At 34.7% G+C, this 25,884-nt stretch overlaps 1 protein-coding gene across 2 annotated transcripts in view; it reads right to left on the bottom strand.

Moving 5' to 3' along the window:
- Nucleotides 1-25,884, bottom strand: part of LOC142986193 (uncharacterized) — a 63,820-nt gene that overhangs the window by 2,468 nt on the left and 35,468 nt on the right. For both annotated transcript variants that reach the window (XM_076134531.1, XM_076134530.1), the window contains 8 exons: nucleotides 9,512-9,684; nucleotides 6,689-6,846; nucleotides 5,349-5,536; nucleotides 4,938-5,106; nucleotides 2,920-3,151; nucleotides 1,203-1,468; nucleotides 184-1,057; nucleotides 26-96 (listed from right to left, as the gene is read on the bottom strand). In XM_076134531.1, coding sequence (XP_075990646.1) covers nucleotides 26-96; nucleotides 184-1,057; nucleotides 1,203-1,468; nucleotides 2,920-3,151; nucleotides 4,938-5,106; nucleotides 5,349-5,536; nucleotides 6,689-6,846; nucleotides 9,512-9,684 — 2,131 coding nt within the window. The remainder of the gene's footprint in view (nucleotides 1-25; nucleotides 97-183; nucleotides 1,058-1,202; nucleotides 1,469-2,919; nucleotides 3,152-4,937; nucleotides 5,107-5,348; nucleotides 5,537-6,688; nucleotides 6,847-9,511; nucleotides 9,685-25,884) is intronic.

The following is a 25,884-nucleotide window of genomic DNA, read 5'->3' as shown; positions in this document are numbered from 1 at the left end:
TAAAAGGTAAATAACGGATACGTACCAATAAGTCAGGGAAACTTGGATCAATTGAGTCTAATGAATTGATTGCTGTCTCTATCTGAGAATTGAAAACTGGAAAAGAAATACATTTAATAATTAGTTAAAATACGAGACACAATATCAACTCCCAGTCAAGTCACATGAAAATAAAATACTAACGGGCTTCGTCAAAAAAGTTTTCGAGTGTTGGTGATTCAAAGCCAGTTTCATCATTTTGTCGAACTGTTTCTGTGATTTTCTTCTTGTACTGCATATCTTCTTCATCTCCAAAATCATTCCGTCTCTTTGTGCCACTGGTATAGTTGCTTGTGCTCGGTTCAGGTAGCATTTGCAATAAACTGGCTTGCTCTTCTAATGTAGGCAGTGGGAAAAAGTTCATATCTGGATCGATAACTTGGAACTGAGGCTCACATTCCTGCTGCATATTGTGTATATTAAAGCTCTCCTCGGGGTTCTGATTTATGCTGCCGAAGATTGATGATATACTCGAATAAGCGCCAGGTGAGTTATCAAAGTATCCTAGGTCTGGCGAAAGGGCAGAATCTAGGAGAGCTTCAGTATTTAGATTATTATCAGACATATTACCGCACATATAATTTTCCAGAGAGCTATTCGAAGCTTGTCCGAAATTAAACACCTCATTGGGATCTTCGGAGGCATTCGAGTTTAACTCGACTATTCTACATTGTTGAGTAGGATTTTGATAGTGGTGACTATCGAAGATAGCAGGTAAAGAGTGTCGTGTTTCTGTAATTACAGTGCGCTTCTCTCGATTAGAACTCGTATCTTGGTCTTTATCTAAAGTTTTGATAACATCGTAAATCTTTTCAATAGCGCTCACAATTTTTTCTTTGTTTGGGGGTATAATTGTAATCCGATGTGTTGGAGACATACTCTTCTCTGGTGTATTGCTTCGAGCATCATCATTTGGATCATCTGGCGGAGGAGAGGGAAGGTTGGTGACTAAATGAAGGATTACTTCCTCTAAACGCCGTGGATCCTCAACAGGCGCTGGACTGTCGTCATTGTCCACCTGAAAGTTTTGAGAAAAAATATAAAGTCACAATTTTATATGTACCTATTAGTTTATTGTTAATAAATTTTACTGGAAGTTTCTAAGTTCACACTTAAAGACTATAATTGTACACACAAAAATTTATAAAATGATGCATAATTACTTCGTCTCTTATTTCCTCTTCGGGTGCTTCAATTGCTGGAGTTTGACTATTTCGGTTCACAACTAAAGTGAATTTCTTCCTCATCAGCTTGATCAAATGTTTGCCTTCTTTTTCATCGACCACGGTATTAGTGCAAACGAAGCTAGTGCAGGCTCGAGAATCTTGATCTACATCGAGGCGGCCCCGCGTCCTCATGTAGATGAATTGACCGTTCTTAGTCATTAAGCGATAGCATGACTCCCCAAACATTCGGTGCTGGTCGTACACTGTGAACAAATATTCACCAATGTTCAATTTATTCTTGTTTACTAAATCCACGCTTCCTCAAAACTATCGCGTTGCAAATCTCTAAACAGCGCGAGCGTAGCAAAGTAAAAATATACAATGAAAACAATCGCTTAAGCATTATTAAGAAAAATAAAAAATCGTAATGCACACAGCAAGAAAATAAAATAAACATATTATAATGATAACACAAAATTGTAACTACTCTACTCTCAAAGGAAATTTTCTACTTATGTGGGGTTAAGTACTGAAACACTTGATGGCAACTGATACTAGATGTAATCAGTCTTGGATAATTGTGATAGGTATTTAATATTGTCGTTATGCAGTTCCAATGGAAAAATAGAAAGTGGTTATCTAAAGTAATAACAATTTATGAAATGGCGATAGACGTGACAGATGTGCAGGCGGTAAACAAGTGGCATCAGATAATATAGTCGTCTGATTAGGTACATATTGACTTGAAAGGCGTTAAATAACATTTTCACATATCTACACATCTATCTACATGTAAATGTATGAGCGGAAAATTAAAGGAAATATTTCACTCGTTATATTGCATTCTAATGACAAAGCGCAACCTAAATAAGTAAAGTGAGATACCTATACAAAATAAAATTCGCATGCGCATAAAATGTATAAATAAAACCAATAAAAGTAACAATTCAGCAGAATGGTATTCGGGTACTACGCAATACAAGGATTGATGATTTGAAACACGTTAATAAAATTTAGGGAAACAAACAAGTCAACGAAACAGACCATTTGTATGAACGTGTGAGTCTGTGTAAAAATGAATGATATGTATATGTATGTATGTAGTGGTGTAGAAAGTACATGAATAAGGTAACGGTATTGCACAAATTGCATTGCGTAATAAAGTAATAACACTTTTACTTAAAACAAAACATTTCATTCATTTATAAGTGCATTCACAGGAGTTTGCTTTGATCATCGTTATTCCATACCGCAATAAGTTCGCGACGTTCAATTAAAATTGAAACTAATTAGAAAGTTCCATTACTTCGAAACCTCGCAATTGATCCTTTTCATAAAATAATATTTTAAAATGAGTAATTATTTACTTTTTTATTTCACGCAAAAGCAAATTAACTTGTCTATGCTATATAAGTGAATTCTTAAAGAAAATTAACAAAGTAAGACTCAATGTAATTTTTTCCATATAAGTCCGAAGGAAACTGAATATAGCAGTAATTTTCCAAAGCTCTTGCTACATTTTTCACAAGTGCAACTGTGTACTACTGTGTACCTCTTACCAACATAATACTTTTCAACTGCAAGTGCCAATTACGTTTTTATAGTATCGCATGTAATGTTGATTGTAGTGCGTGCTTACTTGGCCCTCCACAGGCTTAGCAGTATCGGAGTACAAATGTATGTAATGTATGTGGTATGAATCGTAGGAACTTACTCTCTCGAAGGGCGATGATCACCCAGCGCACGTCGTCGCGGTGCATGAAGTTCATGGCGTTGACTCCGCTCACTTCATGCGTCATGTAGCCGGTCACGAGCGCGATGCGAGATTCACATTGGATAATCTGTCCGTCGATCGAGTGCCTTGTGCGGTATTCCATACGATAACCCTCTAGAGCACTCTCGTTGATGAACGTCTCACTCGTGGGACGCACGATACCTATAAACACCTAGAAAGATTTCCAAAGTAATTATCGATTGATAAGACAATTTGTTATTAGCTTGTAACGGCCAACAATAGCCAGGGAAACGGTTTTTATGTAAAACGTCACGCCTTTTTTCTTGTGAATGAACAAGGTGTTGATAGTTTTTTTAATTACAACTGAGTTATATGTTATCGAGGTCATGTCACGACACTCATGAGATAACTTTGATTTATTGCGTTTTATCCATTGTGAAGGACGTAGCAAAATAAGTAATCGAATTGCAGACAATCGGTAGACGATATTATTACCATTGCTTTTTTTCTTAAATGCAATTAGTGATAATAAAACTCCCATGATCATTATTTTAAGCATTCCAGTACATCGAAAATACTAATGACTTAGTATTAATTGTGCTAGGGTTACGTCTTTCTACTTACATTCCCACGTTATTCTAGTCTAGTCTACAGTATTACCTATACATTTGTATAGTGTAATAACGACATGACATGATCGCTGCCAACGATATCAACAATGTCTGTAACCTTTGATATTTTCTGATAATATCTATATAATTACTTTTATAAAATAGTGTTTCTAAAATGTATGAAAACGGTAAAATGTACGAATAGGTTTGAGTTTTTTAGCGCATGTTTCGATAGTACCTACGTAAACTTTATAAGGGGAATGGTCGTGCCTCAAGTCGGCGTACTTACTCGCACGTTTAACGCCCACTTAATGAAACACTATTTCGATGTGATCTGCTTCTATTTCGCTCCATTTTAGTACAGATTTTTAATATTCCTACGTAATCTTTCAACATGTAAACAAACTTGAACTTTAGTTAACATGTTCTAGAGAAAATATGATAACCTGTCTGCAATACTAAGTCCGTGATCCATATATAATTTAAGATAAACTACTGAAGATAGCCAAGTAGGTATTCGAATGAAGTGGTTTGACTGAAACGGTTCCAACATACGAAGCGATTCGATATATTTCATATTTGAGATTTATTTATACCTATAAGGCAATGCTACAGCCATGCCATTTAAGATTAACTACTTAAGCTTTCCATTGGAATACATTATAAAGCCTGATGACCAAAAACCACTAGGCTATGAGCCATTTATATTTCAGTACAGTGAAGAGAATCTATTTCAGATGTGAAACGATAGAGGAGGTAGATTGTCGAAGCAACAACCAAAAGCTTTATTCCGTTTTAGATGCTGGCGTTCCATGCGTAAGTCGCAGCCGCAATTATTCTCTCAAAGTAATAACGGTCAAATCAATGTTATCTGCATGTAAATCGAATCTAAAATATCCTCCACAACTGCCTAGGTTCGCAATCCGATAAACTTTCTACATCCGACTAAGCATAATTGGTTTGTTCAGCTCATGAAATAGTTTAAATTAGATATGTGATGATATTCAGATTGCAGATTTACGAGTGTAATATTCAATTACCACTGTTATTTGCCTTGAAACAATTGCTCACGAACTGCAGATACAATCAGTTTAAGTTTTTGAACCGTTTAAAATAAAATTGGCTCGTAATTTATATCCTATAACATATGTAAGTTGCGCCACAGCTGCAGCGTTCAATCATTTAGATTTGCGCTTAAGACGCTGATCAAATCTTTCTATAAAAGTTTTAATAGCTATTTAACACTAGAACGGGCTTGTAAAATTGAAAAACCTATAAGACTGCAATAAGTTGTATATATGTCTTAGTATAGGTTGAGTTTAATCAGATTACGATAAAATGTATGGAGTAGGTATATGCGAGCGAATCTCAATATTAGGTACTTACAATGTCATTTCCACTGGAGCATGGATTTTCGGTTCTAGCGCGTACGCGGCGAACTATTTGACAGCATCGGTTGGAGCCACCGCAGGCTCGGTCTGACCTCCTCAGAGATCCTTCGACGTGGCATGTTACATATTGGCAAGGTTCTGAACGTTGTCCGAGTTTCCTGAATCTATAGATAGAACAAAATATACTTAATGCGAGGTTATAGAGATCGATAAATATTAGCGATAAATAAATATTTATCCCGTCCATTTTTATTTTTATAAAAAGTTTGCTAGATTTATTCAGCACATGAGTTTTATTGTCAGATCAACAACACTATACTAAATACTTAAGGTAAGAGGAAACGTCAAAGTTATAAAAAAAAACTGTTAACTTGACAATGAAGATATTATGAAAGTAATCAATTACCTGACGATGAATCGCCTTTTTTCCCGTGCTAGTGCTTCTTCCACTTCGCACTTAGCACCAGGTTCATCAGGGATCAGAAGCTCGCCATTGGGGCCCAAGTTCTGGGTCTTTGGCATCAATTGGTCTTTCAACATTGCACGATCATTCTCGTGTGTAATGTTGAGTAAGTTTTGTCCGAGGAGGTCAAGCTGAGTACGAAAAAATAATAGTAAATAATATATTCCCTAAATCCAATATTAGGTAGTTGATAGGTGTTAATGAGAGTCCGTACCGACAAATATCTTGCCAAGTTCTAATTACAGTATCGGTTATATCTCTCGCTTGCAGAGGAAGGAGCGGAGACAAATCTAATATTAAGTTACTCTCGACTAGAAGTTGTCATCGGAACAGTTGGGAATAAGGCTAGGTTGGCCGCTTCGCAGAATGAAACGAGTTAAACTTTAGTCCTGTTCATTTGAATGATATGCATTTGCAACGCGTTGCAAGTTGTATGTACCAATAGACAGTTACTGCCTTATTTATCAAGTTCGGGTAAGTTCATATTGTTATGTGTTCTGGTCCTTTCGATTAAGTTTGAAACTATCTGTCAGTAAAAAGGACATTCGAACTTTCATCATATTTACCAAAAGCAGGAAAATATCAGTACAATTCTCGAATATAGTAGTTTCTTATTAAAATTTAAATCGTTCAAATGTCGCAATAGAATATTGCACTCAATAATACAAGGATCAGATACCGTTAGCTTAGAAGGAAATAGCTCTAAAATCACTGACCCATAAATCATTACACGCGCATCAAGCACTGCATACAGATTTTGACGACATATTCTGCAAGGCCGCTCGTTAGAATAGTAACCGTTATCTATTTAAATAATTGCAACGAAAACGGGAACATTTGACGTTTTTAGTTTATCATAAACAGTAGGGATAAACAGAGCGAAATGTGGTTATCTTATAAAGTGCATTGACTCCACGTGTGATACAAGCGAGTGACGTCAGACGTCATAATGGTGCACAAATATCTAGTGACATCTCTCTGTCATTACGGCACCTCCTCGCCTCTCGGGAGGAATATTATATTGTAATATAAGATAATAATACATTATGTTAAATTTAAGTTCGTGCCATATTTTTGATTCACGTGGAATAAAATTATGACTTATTTTTTACGAATAAGCTGATAGAGTTTAGTGAAGTGTATTATTTAATGTAATAATACTTAAGATCTTATTATGATTTCACTTTCGTAACTTAATTTAAAAAACACATTTGTCGCTTCGTAAAGCGGTTTTCAATCGAAGTTAACGTACATTAACAACTATAATTTTCTTAGGTACTAACCTCAGTATATCCAAGATATTGATGGACATTCTGTGAGACGACGACTATAATTCCTCTGTATGTGACAGTGATCAGGAAGCCATTGAAGAGACTCAGGACCTTCATCACGGAGGCCGGAGTGAACTCTTGCGCCGACTGACCGATGGAATCGCCGAACACTGCAGTCAAATTTACTTTAACACTATTAAGTGGATACTGCAATACCAAATTCACAATATAAGTACACTACAGCTACGAAGAACAAATGCACAGTAACATACATAAATATAATGCACATAAAGTGGATCGTCCCCGCTGAAACGCTGACTGTCAAATATGTATAAAAATGACAGTTTCAGCCCGAGTTTTACGTATTTATTGACCGTTTGTTCCTCGAAGAACTGTTTATAAATGTTTCGCACTAAATTTTTTGTTTACCAATCAGATATCATCGTCTTGTTCAGCTTTAATATGACACTTAAGTCCGGTGCCATATTGCAGTGAAATCGAACTAACGTTATTATATTAGTAGATTTCTACGACGCGACCATTGTGTCTTTACTAAAAAGTTAAGACGTTGAGGTCCTCCAAGCGTTGTACGGAATAGTTCTTACTATACCTAGCCTTATTTAGAGAATTAATGAGACAAACATAAACACGTCCACATCAAGTTATTTGCTTTGTTGATTGTCTAATACATAAGGGCTACATAACCTGAATCATAAATGCTTAGTACCTAGCTATTGTGACAGCGTATGTTTTGTTTTTTAATAGTATTTTATAGACTCATAAAGAGATATTTAAAATATGATTAACTCATGTTGGATAAGGTTATGGCTTCATTACGCCACCGCGTAATGACACGTTCACGCTGTCTTTAGTGACATTGAAACGAATGAACCAAAATAACTGAATTCGCAATGCAGTGTGTGGACGACCTAAGCGCAGAAGCATGGCACAGCACGTGCGCGCGCGCGCTCACGTTACTACACACGATTGCCTTTTATAATATTGATAGACAAATATGTTACATTGCAATAACTAATTGCTCTAAATCGTACATATTATGAAAACTGTTGATTTTATTACTTAGTTTTGTCTACAATTTTTTAAATATTTTGGTAAATTAATTTGGGTAAAATTATCATTTTAATGACTACTACATGAAAATCTGATAAAATTATTAAAACGATTATCGTGTACAATATTTTTGTAAGGCTGTCTACCATAAACTTACAAACATTAAAAAAGGCGAACTCTACATTTTGACAACAGAACTCCCAGTTAATGTAATGCATGTTACATATCTGAGGCAAACTAAAAGTGACACGAATGAGCCGGTACTATGAATAGATTTGCACTTTGCACCAGTTTATTGACCACGTCTAGTAACCGACGGGATATTCATCACATTAACAACAACCGTTTACTTTGTAACACTTAGGGTTTCAACCCGTCATACTTAACAACTCATAATCGTCCTCAAATTATCGTAAGTGTTTAAAGTGCAAATATCTGGCTGGTGAAATGTCACCTTGTACAAATGACATGCAACAATGTTGCTGCAGCTCTGTTGTTCTACCGCGTCAGTAGAATCTATGCGATTATAAGCCGATGACATCCGTACCATAGTCTCGTCTCACTAGGTACCTACATGCGCTGAATCATCTAATATATTATTTCTAAATTTACAATTAACTGAGCATCTAGCATTGAAGACACGCTTGAAGTTAGTCTCAAACCGTCACTAGACAATCAAACAAAATAGGAAAATCTAGGTGACAGACTGGTGCTGTTTATACGGGAAACCACGTGTTATCGCCGTACATTACTGTCTAAGTATATAGATTCACAAATATGTAATTATAAAGATAATAGACTACAATCAGGTGCATGTTAACAAAATGATGTAGGCAATCTTTAGATAAAGTCTATAACCCCCCACCTTATGAAATTAATATTCTAATTTGGTGACTCATTGTGTCAATACATAACAAACACTCAGATACTTGTTCTGCGCAATTGTAGTTAGTAAGATACATATCCATATTGATTACGGTGATGATCTATGTTATAGGTCGAGTTTTCAACGATTATCTCACGCGATTGGTTTTCAGTGAAATTCCACGCGTCACTTGATTATTTTTATGGGTATTTACTTTATAATTTCAACTTTTATTTGTAATCAGTCGTTCGACTGTTACTTATGGAACTATACATTGTTCATTTGACATGTACTTTCTAATTATTCACTGCTGTCGCCTTATTTTATCAGAGTTATACGATCGTATGTGGAAAATGACATGCCATTAATAACATGATACAAAATGTGCGCACCTGCATCGTCGGACGGATATCCTACTAAATACAATTCGCCTTTGTTGTGAGATGATCATAGTACACATGTGCACTCTTCAATTTTGTCGCGTATGCCTCGCGTAATTGGTATGGGTGGAGCTTGCATTCCAACACATAACAATTACTGCATGGAATGTGGTGAAACTAGAAAATATTTGCAAATTAAAGCGTAGAACTAGATCACTCACGGGGCTCTGAACTGCGTCACACCGTCCGTCAACTAATCAAGCCTCCTCACCACCTAAACCTCGATGCAACTAAATTTAACGCCAGCATTATACAAAGGCTCAGCTTTAAAAGTAGATAAATATTTTGTAATATTTTGCTTATATTGTAGAATGCACAATGTCTCAAAGATAAGGTGCGCTCAACTCAAACAATACCAATTTAAAAGTTTAGCGCTTTATCACAATCAGACTTAGTGCTTTTTCCTGAAAGTTAAACTGGACGTTTGAGTACAATTGTTGTCGTGTAAATAATACTGACCGTATTGATGAGCTCGCAAATAATGAGCAGTGAGTCGGAGCACTGTGGTCTTGTCGATCTTCCGGCGGGCGGCCACCACCGGAGGCACAATAGCTGCCAGTTCCGCTACTGATTGATTTAATCTGTCTCTTCGCATCTTCTCGTTTCTGTTGCGGATCTCTCTTGGATTGTCCCTGGGGAAAGAACGATTAAAGTAAATTAAAATGGCTTAATGCAAATCGTCCTCAACTGATATAATTATGTAGGTATCTCCTCTAGCAGTGTTGGTTGAAGACTGCTAATATTTAGGGAGATTTCTACAAAAATAATGTCGTATTTACGCGTTACTAATTAATATTTTTATTATTGTTATCGAGTTTGTGTCATGATTCCGTTAGTTGATTCTAACCATGAGGTGAAATGGGATACTCGTATAACAAACTTAAATGTATTTTGCGAAATTGTTTACCAACATTGATTAAAGGTCAGTTTATATCTTATTGTTAAAATAAACGTATTAGAAGAATAATAGAAATATCGAAGGTAATATCGTTTTAAAAATATCAAGTTTTGGATTTAGCATTTCGTTGTTGGTTAATAATGGGTGGTCGGTATCGGTTATCACATAACAACGTGTGTTATGTACTTCATGTTTAAACTACTGCATCTAGGAATAGCCTAATTGAAAGTTTACAATACATGACTTTTGTATAATCAAACATCCTGCTACTTGAACAATTTACATTGTAGCGAGGCGCGAGGTGGTTTCACGTACATAATTAAGCCGGTGAAAACAACAAGAAGTGTGCACAATCACGTGAGAAAACATATCACTAAAAATCTCGGTTCATTATAAAAGTTCACCACTTTTTGGGTTTCGTACCCGAAGCACCAAAACGGAACCCTGTTAGGGTCCTATCTGTCGATTTGCCACCAGATTATGTATTTTATGAACCGTGATACTTAGCCAATTGAAATTTATACAGATGGCGTATTTCTGTTGCCGCTGTAACAGCAAATATTAAAAAGAAAAAAAATATATATTTAAGGAGGCTCCCATAAAAAACACGTCATTGCCTTGCGAAATCCATCGTGCGCGAGTCCAACTCACAATTGGCCACTTTTTTTTTAATTATAATATTTGATTGGACAGTTAAACAAATGATGGTGGTACATTAACAACGGCTTTGTACCTAGTAGAGTCATCGATCAATTATAAAAAAGCTGTCCGCAGCTAGTCTGGAAAATCTACATTGGAATTGTCACATGATGAAATAATTGCTCCGATTGAATAATGGAAAATAACTTTAATGGACGGGGTAGAGAAAATTATTGGATGCTTGGCACCACCATAACTTAATTCAAGCGGTCTTAAATTGTTCGCAAGAGAATCGTTTTGTACAAATACCTAAATCAAAGGAGTCAAAGTAATTGCCGTCCGATGCAATTTAGTGAAACGATAGTCATTCGCAATCTATTGTATGGAGAAGGAACGAGCATGTATGTATATGTGGAGATTTTATTAGATTTCATATTTTATAGCCATATTTGCAAACTTTAAACGGTTGCTCTAACCTAGCCAAGAATGAAATTATTTTTGTATGTTCACTGTTCAGGGTACTTATTAAAGGGTGCTTATTATTTCTGTTAAGTGATGATTTATGGATGTATACAGTTTACGATCTCATGTAAAATTGAGAATAATTTGCAACTTAAGCAGTCGTTCAAATTGGAAACTTAGCTGCATTTTAGTCATGCAAGAATAAAGGGACAGAGACACTTTGTCCAAAGAGCTGCGAATGCGGACAGCCACAAACAACGACCAGTATGCAAATATGTGTTCCGGTGCATTTCCCTTTTTCATTTCCACTGTTTCACAAGATTTTTCGTCGTCCTATTCTATTTGTTTCACTCTACAGTGAACTAATTAATATGATTTGCACGAAATACATATGTTTACTTCTGTTTTATTATTCAGTGCACTAAACTGAGTCAATTACGAACACGTTAGAGCTTAGTGTGAGAGCTGCACAAACACATCAGCATATCATGTTTTTATTCTGCGTATAAAGTTTAAGTACTAAAGCGAATGTACAGTTTTTCAGCATGAAATATTCATGAAAAATCTAAATGCACGTACTCAAACGGCTAGGGAATCAGCTTGCACCACATGCGATGAATTATTTTAAGTAACTCTAGGGAACTGATGACACCTCTGTATAGAGTATATCGGTCCAAGGTAACATGATTTGATTAAAACTTTTGTATTACAAAGTATATACCTATTATAGTTGGAAAAGTTGAAGCTTGAGGGAAATATAATAATTGCAAATGCACTTTGTTTATGTTAGTTGAGGGACGCTCGGAGCTCGGATTATAATATTATTTTTGACGAGTTTGATCTACTGAATCACAAACAGGGTTATACTAGATGTTTATCTCTAAACTTTAGCTTGTTTCAGCAATGATAGTTTCGCAACGAGAACTATTCTGATCATTATTTTATTAAAATAACGAACCTTTTCTTACTGGCAGGAAGAGTTTCCGAGAGCGAAAGACTTAAGTCGTCTTGAAATGTCTAATTAATATCCATTGCAGAGTCAGTGTTTTGCGCTACATTTAAAAGTCAACTTGGTACTATTTCATTTCTTGAGTTATTATCATTGTATACTTTTAAATGCCTCATAAGATTTGATACAATATTTTTCGATGCATAACAGTAATCATTTTATTTGTAGTATTTATGAAAAATGACAGATGCTGGATTTTTTCAGTTAATTTCTTCCAAATAGTTTATATGGTAAACCTTTATTTTGATAGCAATTGTTATTATTAACCGCAATGAGCTTTATACTGAATTAATATTCACGAATGAATAAACTAACGCGGATAAATGATTAATGATACTAATATAATTATTGTTTGTGTCGCGCAAGGGATTATTATAACTCATTACTAATTCACTAAACACAATACGTGAAACACTAACTACAGTACAGGACATCGATCCCATAGTGATAATGATCAAAAGTCATCGACATTTTTATTTTATGAACCAGTATGCACTTTATGCCAGTATTAGGATGACCTTATAAGAAATTATACAAATATCTGTTTATGAAAGTAATAAAATTGTTTATAATTTCTAATGAAATGTCTAAGTAGGTAATCAACATCAGGATGTGCAAAACGTGATAGTAACTATGTTGACAGTTTAGCTATAGGTATGAAAGGTGGACCACAACAAAATAATTGCGAAAGTGACCTGCAACTATGTGTTGGCGTTAGATAACCTATGACAACGTGCACTGATCCGCTAGATCACCATGTTTACTTAGTGATCCGATATTAAAGGTGTCACATGAAGTCAATACCGATTATGATCCTATCATCTCCATGTGTGGAACAGTCTAGCTGCAACTTTGATGTAAGCATTCGTAAGCGACAATTGAGAGGGTAGCGTGACTGCTTACTATGCAACTGCAAGTCAGGCGTACAATGTTTACTTAGAATTGACCGTACCTATGAGGCAATGACGCAGTGCCTTAGGTGCTTGTTTACCATTAACATTGCAAAGGGTTTCGAATTCCAAATCGAACCAATATTTGTGTGATGGAGAAATACCTAGTTTCGGGTTTCCGTGGACTTTGTATTCGTTACTTCTATTGTAAGACGCCTGCAACAATGATTAATTCTAAGTGCAGTAATCTTATAGAATAATGGAAAGCTAGAACATTCTCGGTGTGCTTAAAGACGTATTTATATGCAAAAGGTTTGTTTGCGGTAGAGACTGAAACCCCCCGATGACTTTAAATCGTCCTAGAACTAAATCTTCACGGACACGCGTGTGTCGTATTTCTCTCAAAGGAGCACAGTTTGCAGTGGAATCGATAGAATAGTTTATTTTAAATGGCTTGTTTATATGAAACTAAATGATACCTAGTCATTTAAAGGTTTTACTGGTATATTTCGATTAATTGTCGCTTAGTGGGTACAATTCCAGCGTATTTCATATTTTTATATGTATTAGGTACACTTTACACTGTACACGAAGTCTATAATATACTTTTACTTATATATTATACTTTTAAGCTGTTAATATCGGCGCAATTTTACTAATACGATGTGCGAAGCAAAGTCGCGTGGTTTTGCTACTTCTCATAATAAAAGATTTTAAGATACAATCGATTTTTTTTCCGGATACTTCGACAAGATGTATTTTATTTTGAAACATAATTCTAATGTTTAGTTAAACCACATTTTCATTTACTGTAAATTTGTAAAAGTACCTATTAATATGGCGTATTTACTCTGCTTGTCACAGCAAATAAACAAATAATGTTTGTATGTTCCAATTGATTTCGCAAAAGTCACCGAGGCGTATTTAATTACCTACATACATTTGGATAAATAAGTTAAAATAATATTAAAACGTAATTAACTCAAATGTAATGTATTGAAAATTAATATTTTCGCCTCACTTACAATTCAGTTGATTTATTTAAAACCAATCATCAATCATAGGGATTACTAGACTGTGAGTGAAAATCATAATAAGTTTTGTTATCAGTCAAAACAGCTTAAAACTGATTTAAACTATTTTTATATCTGATACATTGTTCGCTTTAATAGTTGTAGCAAAAACTCAGAGGTATGAGAAATGCGAATATTTAATTAAACGCGTAACACAAGAAACAGACTATGATTCGTTATTAAAACATTTTTGATGTTAATTGAAAATACTTTTACAGCGAAACTATTGAACTCGAAAATTTATATGAGGTGGCGCAAAAAGATGCAAAATACGAATGAATAGGATGTCAAACCAAAACCTGATTACACGATCGAGAGTTGAGTTTGAGTTTAATCCGTCCAAGAGACGCGCTTAGAAACGATGTCAGCAGTTCAACTCTACGATTCAATCACAGGATCTATGGCAAACTTGTAAACCCAATTAAACCACAGATACAATGAATCCCAGTAAATCCGAGTAAAAACTAAAACTCCTCAATTACCCAATTGTCGCTAATGCAGTTTATAAAGTAATTGATAGTGCGTTTATTCTATTATAGCTGCACTAAGCGTTGTGTAGGTTAAGATTAAAGTGTCTGAATGCATACTATTTTCGTCTGCAACTAAGTGTTCTCTGAGAACGTTGTATCTACCAGTTCCGGTGTTTAACTAAAGATAGTGCACCGAAGACTCCCCACAATAAAATTTTATTACTTTTAGAACACTGCTTATTGTAATTACTGTAACAGTGTAATGCTATTATTGTATGGTTACGTGTACTACAGCAGTGCAGTGCCTAAGTGAATTAAAAGTTTATGTCGCTCTGTGCTGTGGATAATTATTATAATGGATAGAAATTCCATAGATTTTTTATACAAGGCAGGGTTGTTCAATAACACTGTTGAATGTGTTAAGGTCATGTTATGTGAGAAGTAAATCATCATCGTTTTAACGGTGAAGAAACATGCTAAACTGGATGAAACTTTGATTCAATTATGTTGGACCATTACCTACACTACCAAAGTGGAATTTACCCATGCAGTATTGGCCTGCATACGTAATCGGCCGGTATTAGAATGTACCAAACACAATTGCAAGTATAATATAAAGCCTATGCCTAAACGCCCAGGGAAATGCGCAGTTGACTAACATTATGAATCAAATCAATTCATGAATTAGTGTTGTTTGCGTCGATGCTTTCAAAGTGAAATCTTTGACCTGGTACTAACATAATGTAAGCACTACACCCTGTGAATTGGCTACTGACATGAGACATTATTATCTTTTCACGTTGCTGCATCGATGGACTACTGTGACGCTTTAGGCCGCATAACTTAGTGCATTTAGGCGTGAATTAGATTATTATCTGTGTTGAAAGGACGTGACCAGCGATGGAGACCTGAAAGGCTATGCATGAGTTACACTTCTTACTAGTCCAACAATTTTGAAATATAATCCCTATATTTATTGGTTGAAAAATAGACAAAGCGATGGAAAAATATATGATTGATCTGTCAGTAATATTTCCTTATATTTAGTCTTTGCATGATAAAGATTAAAGTATGACATGTGTGTCTCAGAAAATACATTTCTTTTTAACACTAGTAATAAATAATACACTTCTTCATATTTTTTAGACATGAATTCGGAGAACGCCTCTGTGATCTGAGACGTGCTTTCTCTAAATTGCGTACTCAATTAAAATTTAGCAGTAAAGTAATTGCAGGTTATTCCCTAAAGTACAGACTGGAAAGGTCAGTATATAGTGCAGCATTAAATAATTTACACGAAGGTTATTTAGTCTATCTCCTGTATTTGATGCACGCGTCTCTTTGACACAATCCCTTGAGTGATGGGAATCTACCTCTATGTAATACTTCACTTGATTAAATCTAAATAAGCTCTTATTTAAATAGTGTTAGGAAATATCCATTGCGATTGCACGTTTTGATATTGGCTGTTGGTGCAATAAGGGGTGGAAAGAACGCTCGATGAAATGATAAAGATTTGCGAATAATAAATAGTTTATTATTGGGTACACATTTTAAATGCCGTACCTGCTGTTCAATAGACTTTGGAACATACGTCGGTACGGTTTAAATTACTCTTAAATACTCAGTATTGTTGGTACATAAAATGTTAATCGGCAGTTAAGTGCATGTCAGAACATATTCCACACTGAAATTTGTGTCACTTGTGAAAATGGACGAACACTCTGTTATATAAATCCCTATGTAATATTACTTTATGATAACAAAGAGCAGTTCAAACAGTACTCTACCGAAAGTGGAAAATGTTTGCACTAATATTTTTTTCATAGAAAACTGCCGGCAAAGCTTTTATTACGGCTCTATGTCGTTTAATTTTTTTTATACCCATTATGCACGCTACGCTTCACGCGTCAATTCGAGGAAAAGGATCGCCTCGTGATTCGATCTAGCTTCATATATTCAATTTGCCTATTGTAGGCGTATAAATAACCTAACGGTAGAAAGCACCTTAATGAGAAAACATCAAGATCTATCGATAAAACCTGCCTACTGGTTGTCATACACTGAGACACATACGTAAATCCACAAAAAACTACCAACTACGGCGATAATACAAGTCACGCATCCATGTGATTGAATTAACTGTTTCATTCAGAAACAATTTATTCATTGATATATCAGCCGACCATTTGTGTAAAAAAGATACGGCTCGCTATTCAGAAAATATAAAATTGCCAAGATCTGATTGTACTGGTGCCTTTGACTTGTCTAAACCAAATAATAAACGACAAAGGAGCACTACTTCTACAACGAACCGGTAAAACAGTTAACTTGATTAACTAGAGAACAGTAAAGAACTACAGACAGCCAGTCTGCCGGTAGTGTCAGCACTAAGTATAAATAAGTATAGACGTAGTCTGCGTGTCTCATCCATACACACTCGCACTCCGTAGGCATTGAATGAAAGAACTGTAAGGAAAAACGAAGAAACATTTCTAATCGCTCAGTATAAATATTATCTATTTACATTCTTAGGTGTTACCTCGGCTTATCACAAAACAGTGTCTGGCAGGTGCAGACATGTCATTGTTAAGTGCAGTCCTATTGTACAATGCTATTTATCTGCTTTATTTAAATTTGTTGCCAACTGTCATAAAGTGCAAGGTCGAACTCGACAACAATAACATAGTGTCAGCTTCGTAAGACATGTTCCTTTAGTATCGCCCAAACTATACGTTTGTACTGATAGGTAACTGATAGGCACTTTTTGTTCTCATAACAAAAATTTGCGTAATGGAATGCATAAGGAAGAAACACGGCGACTGTCTGTCTGCTCTTTTGTCACAGATTATCTTTGAATGTTTTGACGTAGAAAGTTTAATTTTGGCACACAGATAAAGTACTTCATAGTTTAATAATAGTTATGACGATTTAAATATCAGATGTTGATTTTGATTGCTAAGATTGGTTTAGGCTTACGTCTTTATGAAAACTGTTGCTTAGATTCATAAACAAAATAGTATTTCAAAAGATATAGTTGGCCCAGCAATGCAAGTTGCATTCTAATTGAGTTTCAACTTTATAAATCAAAGTTATTCACGGAATACGATTTCTTTGAGCAGAGATATGATATTTTCCTTTTGACAAAAGTATTTTCAAAGAGGTGCTAATGTAACTGAAGTCTGAACCCAATCATATACGATGATAGCTTTAGTTTTTACAAACTTCAATATCGGAAATATGGACAAGTATTATCGCGCCGCGTTCATGTCGGATTTTTACCACCAGGATTTAATTGAAAATGTTATGTCCTTTGACGGACACAAGAGGTGTTGTTCAATATTCAATTAAAAAATCAATCGGCCGCAGCTCCAAAACAGAGGTGCAGCCCAATTGTAAATTCTCGATAAATTATTCGGGAGAATACACTCAAAGTCTCTTTGCACTAAGTGCATGGGTGTTAGTGTAAATACATCTACCTACATGTTCCTAACCAATACCTCTCGAACTTCGATTTTACATGTAAAGAGCAAATCACAGGCTGCAACGGACACAAGATACAGCCATTTGCACGACGGACACGTCTTTGAAGCTTCTGCGTATACCTAACAATACGGCATGTTGCCTTTGGTTCATATATGTACCTATCTATACTAAAATTGCTTTATTCTATAATAAATGGAATATGTCCGTTAAATGTCAGTAAATCAGTTCCGAGGTACGTTGATAAAGGGTATGATTTTGTTAAGTTTGTCGTAACATTAATTAAAAAGAGTGTTCCACAGTTTCTTGAATTCTTTTCACTGGTCCTTCCTTCCTTTAGAACTGTTGGCAATTTCATTAACTATCTTTGACATCGCTTCCACTATTATTTTTGCCGTCTCGAATGAACTTGGCTGTATAGCACTGTAATAATATTTTGTTTCTAATAAATTATTTGATATCAAGGTATCTTGATTTCAATTAGTGTAAAAATGTACATATTTCTGAATAGGTAATATTACTTCATATTAATAATAATGTGAATAGTTTATTTCTTTACAGTCTGATTGACACAATCTTTTATCGTAGTCCAGTGTAACCAATAACGATTAGACGCACGAATAACATATACATAAACCCTTAGTGTTAATACAATTCCATAAGGTATAATACAATTTTATTGCCGGTAATTATCGCGTAGCTTGTAAATGCATCGATAGTAACATTCCCTCAGTAATGGAAACTGCAAAGCGAATATTGTGATCGGAAACGATTTTAGTTTGTTTGCTTCGTTATTGAATCAGTACGGCGGCAGTTTACTCTGGCTGCGATGTATTCTTGTTGATATCACTTGATAGCATTTCGATGCTTCGAGCACGTGTACGCTGATTCTCTCTAATTTTAATGAATATATCTTTACTCTTTAGTAAGAATTGAATGCAGGCAGATGTCTTTGTACAAAGTAAACGTGGTTTATCATAAGAGCCGTTTTAAGGACAAGATTTTTATGGAGGTTTCGCTAAGCTCGGGCTACTTGATTTTGATCTAAATGTGACTTTTTACGTAACAGGACTTAAAAGCAAAAAATTAAGTAACAAAACATCTCGAATACGACATAAAATGAAATTTTACATTTGTTTGGGTAAAATTTCTAAGTTTACGAAAGGTTTCATCCGGAAGTTCGTATAAAATCTTCAATTCGTAGTCAATGCCCTCGAACACTATTTCCCAAAGAATAAGGACAAAGGCAAAACTTTACATGGAGTTAGAACCCGTCTGAGCGCTAAGTATGCTAATGCTAACCCATTTAACAGTGACCGACAGACCGAGTGGCAAGCATATTAATTATAACTCTTTCAAGGATCGCGGTGCGGATAACGTTAAATTTCAGCACCCGACGTTTATGAGCCGACGAGAATGCATTATTGCCAAAGCGAATACGAATAAAAATATATTACATCTATTCCATCGCATCTAATTTATCAGATGCAGCGATATAATCATCGTCTTATAATTCAAGTTCTTTACGATTTGGCAGACACATTTTTGTTACCGATGCAGCTCACTACTCTGTAGCCTGTTATGAAATCAATATCGACAGAAAAAAAATGAGCCGAGGTTGCAACATAAATTACAATAGAAAACAAAGTACATACGTAATCGCGTTTGTGGGTTACGGAAATGTATTATTTTGGAAGTTTCCAATACTTTTCATTTGTCATACGCACCGCATGTTTTAAACCAAGCATGAAAAGACCAATACGTGTACTTAATTTATTTGGCAGGTTAATTAGTTTGCATTTCATTTACATTTGGCGGCTTGCTACGCTCGCCCATTTACAACTTATAATTGAAAATTTGTTCTCGAAATGTACTTTTAATTGTGAATTTACGTTCATTATATTTTTTTTCGATCAAGTCTTCATACTTTAAAACGTAAGCGTAAGATTTGGAACCTTAAAAGCCTATCGAAAACTTACCGTTTCAAAAAGTAACAAGAACCGTTCTAACTCGCACAAACGAATGAAGTTTTTAAGCACAACTAAGAATTGTAACTGAACTTTCCATCGATCCTTCGATGGTATTGATTCTATAAATTTATAATTCATTGGTGGCGAGACCCGGCGTAATTAAATCAATTATGTAGTCTATAATGTGTGAATATTATTGTATGCAATTGACACTCGTTACACTGTGTTTGTTCTACTGAAACTTACTGGATTTTTAGTTTTAATTGCATGCACGAGTTACAACGAATGCGAGCGCTTAACGTAAAGGCCAGATGTTTTTTTTAACATTTCACTAGACTTTTTACTCTATAATAAACGTAAAAGTTTTGTGCTCTTTGCAGTTCTTAATTAAATTTCAAATTTAATTAAAAATCTGTGGAGCGTACTTCATGATGTTAAGATATTTACTGTTTGTGAAGCTGAGAATAATTACTGGTAATGGTTAATTACATAAAATAGTTTGTAATCGACAATACGTTGAACAAACTTTATGCAATATAGTATTCATTTAGTCGGATTTAAAATGAAAAAAGCGGCATTGGTGATTATTACTTCGCATTACGACATACAAGTTCGTCATAAGTTCTATCACTTTTAAAACAACAGACCGAACCAAAAAGTTGGAACTCACTGCTGTATTAATATGTCATCTTCGTCGTTAGTGAATGTCTGTTTGTCTACAAGATAATGTTTCTTTTGTATACAAACGAAGCCAAGTATGTCAGCTCAGTCCATACAGACACACAACATTTTGCCGGGTTACATTTTGAATCAAAATAAATAAATAAACATCAACATTGGAAACACGTTGCAATGATGGCTGCAATGAAACGCTCTGTCTAATAAATATAATGAGACCAATTAGTATGGGAGAAACATTTCGATAGTAAGATTGTAAGTACGTTATTACGTTAAAGCTTATGTAGAGTGCATCGCGTACGTAAGCGATGCCAAGATTTAAATTTAGCGTGGCTCGCTAGCCAGTACAGTGTACTACAGCCGATGGCCAAGTCACATGGAAAAAAATGTTGTACGTAATAATTTATTTGATTTTTTGAAATCGACATAAGTTATATACTTGTTATCACGTGATTAATTCGAAAACAACAATCTATTGACGACAGATACTTGTTCTAAATGATATGAGAGTCCTATATTCAGTCTGTTTGCAATGAGCAGTGTAGTAAGCTAGAGGTTCTTCTGAGGGATTTATGCCTGATTGGATATAATTGTTAACGCCACTTATGGCAGCGCAGCTTAACAATGCGCATGCTATCGTTAAAGTCGACGGGAGATGTTGTACCAGAGAATTATACTAGGGATTGTATATTTTACAAATATTTTATCAAGTCTAGGTTCTGCTTAAGATGCAAGCGAAGTGTACCGGAATAATTTGAATACAAATGAATGAAAACAAACGGAAAATTATAAAAATGTACGAGAGTAGGTCGATGTTGAGTTATGACATGATGCTCCAACACCTATTCAGGAAGAGAAATATACATGTATGGTATTCCATGATTTTCCATTAATAATTAGATCTGTGATCATGCTCACAAGTTAATAAAAAAAATGTTAGGTAGGTATATTATTGCATGTTTTTTTTAATTACAAGTGCAATTCTGATTTTTAAGTTCAAGGTAAATTTTTAAGCTTTTAGGGATATATTAGTATCTAAAATTCAATTGTTTATTTTAGTTGTTGTGCGTTGGCGGTCAATGTAACTAATTATATTATTATTACAAAATAGAAAAGTCAGTTAATAAACTATGGTAATCATTATATTTAGGGCTTATAATTTACCCGTAAACAAAACACGATGCTTCTAAGCTTTTAAATAGGTAAAGACTTCAGATGAACTTATTAAGTCGATTAAATCGAGCCAATTGCGATTGCAGAAGTGACGAAGTGTTAATTAATTCTTCGTAGAATTGTACCTAGATAGCTATAAGATTCGTTTGATCTTTAGGTTCCTTTCTAGATTCCCGGAGAAACCCTTTTCTCATTATCAAGAGGAGTTAAGTGAAAGATCGTGTCAAACGGAAATCAACAATAGTTTTCACGTAAAGTGCAAGATATTTATTCTTAACAGCGAAAATTAATATTCTGTGACTCTTATCTCAAAAGTGGTTTTTGAATTCAAAAAATGTGCTCCTAACTAGATTTTTCCCGCATATTGTACGTGTGAAAAAAAAACTGGGGTAAAAAGTGTATGCGTCAAACCAAATTCATTCTAAAGTATAAGCATGAATATGTAACAAACATTCATCAAAATTTTCTTAAATTAATAAAGACTATTATTCTTTCTATGGTCTTTGATTGCAGTATAACATTATATTAAAGACGAGTTTCCACCATCAGTAAAGCTGACTCAAACACACCACACATTAATACTATGTCTTGAGTTCGAGTATAAACAGAAATTTTGATACAAAAGCTCACGTTAAGTACTTTAAGTTGTACGTACGCAAGTTAGAAGCTGGCATACTAAAAGCATCTGCTACTGAAATACGTTGTAAGCTTGCAACTAACTTGTATTTCAGATTTCAGCGCTAACCCATAGGATTAGTTTAGGCAAAGGAGGGGATAAACGGTGTTTCCAACTTGTTTATGTTTTGGCAGCAATACAGTATTATCAAGAACATTATAACATGTGGAAATGTTTGACTCTTTCTCTGAATGTTGCATTGGAGGTGGCTTTCAACGACTTGCGACTGTATCCTCGGTCGTTATCGTTTGAGTTGTTCGGAAAGTAGAATTTCCTTTGGTTTTGTGTAACATACAATTTTGCGGGTAGAGGAAGTGTTAACGTGGAAAGCTATCAAGCACTTTACATTTGGACTTAAATATATATTAGTAGGTATTATTTGCGTGCTATATGATTTCTGTTCGTAACATGTTTAAGAAATGTATTGTTTTCCGCTATAGGCTTTTGTGTTATTTTCACAATCAGTAGTAGTTAGTAGTCACAAATCATTGCATTGATTAAGATTTTCCAAACAGACATCCACTTTCGTGATGATTACAATCACTACATACTTCACCCATATTTTGTTCCACAATAAAAAAGCTTAGAGAAAAGAAAAACATTTACAATTTTAAATAGCACATAAGCTTATTGAACAAGAACATTTTCCACTCGAAAGTCCTTTAGCAGATATACTAGTTAAGTGTATTCGTACCGACAAGCAATAAACGTTGGACCTTGCATCGGAATGAAACAAAAGTTAAACAGAAACTAGAATCGCAATAACGCATTGTGTAGGTACAGTCCGTTTCAAAATTAAAAGAGAAGGATCGCGTGTCTTCGTTATTACTTTGCATTTGACTGTACATTTTAGAACATAAAACATCCGTAAACGATCTTATGTTTCAACAGTACATGTTGTATTTGCATACGATTTGTTACTATATTTGAGTGTTGTTAAATGTATTTGCTTAAGCAACGTTCACCTATTGTTGTTATTATTCAAAAACACTTTTTAATTACTTTTTTTTTATAGATATCAGAATTACTTCGCGTGATTCTGATGTCTACCAAAAAAATGTAGAAATAGTGCATCTATAACGCGTAGTATTTATTATTGGCCCTTTGAACTTTTTTGCATAAAAATTAGGTCTAAAAACTAGGGATAAAATTCTTACTTGAAATAAATTCTTTAGTTTTGAAATGGGCAATCATTGTAACACTGCGCTGTGCGGTAATTAATTACAGGGATAGGTGATTTTTGCCGCACTACTTTATAGATCTGACTAAGACCTACACTACGAACTCACGAGTCTCCCGTCTAAATTAACATAGAATGGAACTGGTTACAAACATAGTACCTACTGAAGCTAATAGCCCATAAATGTATACAATACAATAATTGGAGTAGCATTTTTTTCATAGAAATGGAATAGTCACGTTATAGAATCGGATTGTTTGTAAATGTACGTTTAATGAACAAATGACATAAATACCTACCTTGACGACAATTTTTTATAATCAATCTTGATTATAATTGTTATTGAGATTAGAAATAAGGAAAACTAGGATTAGTGACCACTATGATTCTGTCGCTATTTATTGAGGTCTAAATAAAAATAAATCGGAATGTAAAGTTCGAAATAATTTATCTTTCTCAAAAATACGAAGGTGAGCATAGTTTTGTGAAAGCGCGTGCAGTTTCTTTGGACTTTTTCTATTTGCGTATAGTTCTAAGCGAGCAATTAGCATTCAGCGGACGCGTAATCTCCAGTGAAAAGCCTTTTAGCAATCTTTATAGCAGTTAACATTTTCAACAATTCTAGTATACAGAGTAAACGTAGAAACCTCAATCCAATAGTGAATTACATCAGGTTGAGTGGACAAATACACAAACAAAAATTGATTTAAAGCTGCAATCGAATACAAACAGTTGCAGACTGCAAACAAATATTTTCCCGCGTTCAAGTTTACATGTCGTATAACAACAATGTTTCAATCCTCTGCTGAAATCACTTTGTAATTCAAACGTCAATCTAACAGTCGCTATGTAAAAGTTATCATTCTTTCTTAACCTATGCGACTGTAGAAAATTATCAATCTCATTTAATTATGTTTATCTTAATCCAATGACGTCAATAGCTAGTTTCTAACTAAGTAGATCTTAAGTAAAAACAATATAGTCCACAAACAGTCAAGTCATTTAATTTCCCTTATTCAAAGTTCATAAAATGATATGAACTAGAGTACGGCACTGGCTAGTGAACTGCAAATTTAATTAAATAAGTAGTCAACATAATAAGCGTGTTCCGCTCCACCTTGAGTCTTTTAATGTTCCCTGACTTGAAAACGCTTTGTGAAGAGTGCAGCGTGATTGAACAAGACGGCAAAAAAAATGCAATAACAATATTCTCTTAACAAAGCGAAAAAATTTCAAGAATTTTCTCTCAGTAGAAAATCAAATAGCTGATTCGTAGCTGTGTATATAATAACGCCTTCGTATATCTTGAAACAGGTGGCACTCGGTGGTGACATGATACCACACAATTAAAAACAAAGTTAAGAAATCTATGAAATCTGATAACCTAGATCACGCTAATGACTGAGTCGGAGAGATAATAGGACGGTACTCGTGCACTGTGAAAGTATTGATAGACCACAAGATTGATGTCTCCAGTCTTATTTACCGAAGTGCTTTCAAAGTTGCGCCAAGAAAACACTAAGTGCAAAGCTGCAGGAAACTTTGACTAGTGTTGATCACCACGAACATTAGCTAGATGAAACCATTACCTCAAACGTAACTAATTGATTCAAATAATGTATAAGTTTCCCTTCAATGCATACGATTACATTGTTAATAAACATTTCCAATATAAAATCATTCGATCATATATAATTAAAATAATAAAAGCTAATATAATTATGCTCTTTAGTGGGCAATTAAGTACATTTGATGCGAGTTAATTTTGGGAATATTTGTGAACTCGACTCCTGCGGTGCATTACTGTCAATCAATTTGTTTAATTATTGGCGAAACAACTGCTATTATTAATTCTTCATAGAGTAACAGCACTCGTGATAAAAGTCTGAAACATTTTGTTCATCTATTTCAATTAATGTAATATTGCAGAGAGAGCTTTTGATTTTAAACGGAAAGTGCACTGAATCTCTTTATTAAAAGCTCTCTGTTCATTTTTGTACCTACACAGCGCACAGTTTTCAAGTATTTTCTACGCAAATCTGACTTTTCAAATTCTGTAGGTAGTTTAATTGCCTTCGGAACAAAAGAGCAACTAATTATTCAATTCATTCTTCGTAATATTTTTTTTGTCCGATGGATGAGGGCGGCCCAGGACCGTTCCTATTGGCGCTCGATGGGGGAGGCCTTTGTCCAGCAGTGGACGATTCCCGGCTGAGATGATGATGATGATG

The sequence above is a fragment of the Anticarsia gemmatalis genome, chromosome Z (assembly GCF_050436995.1).
Source record: "Anticarsia gemmatalis isolate Benzon Research Colony breed Stoneville strain chromosome Z, ilAntGemm2 primary, whole genome shotgun sequence".
NCBI lineage: Eukaryota > Metazoa > Arthropoda > Insecta > Lepidoptera > Erebidae > Anticarsia > Anticarsia gemmatalis.
This window is presented reverse-complemented; position numbering and strand designations above follow the sequence as displayed.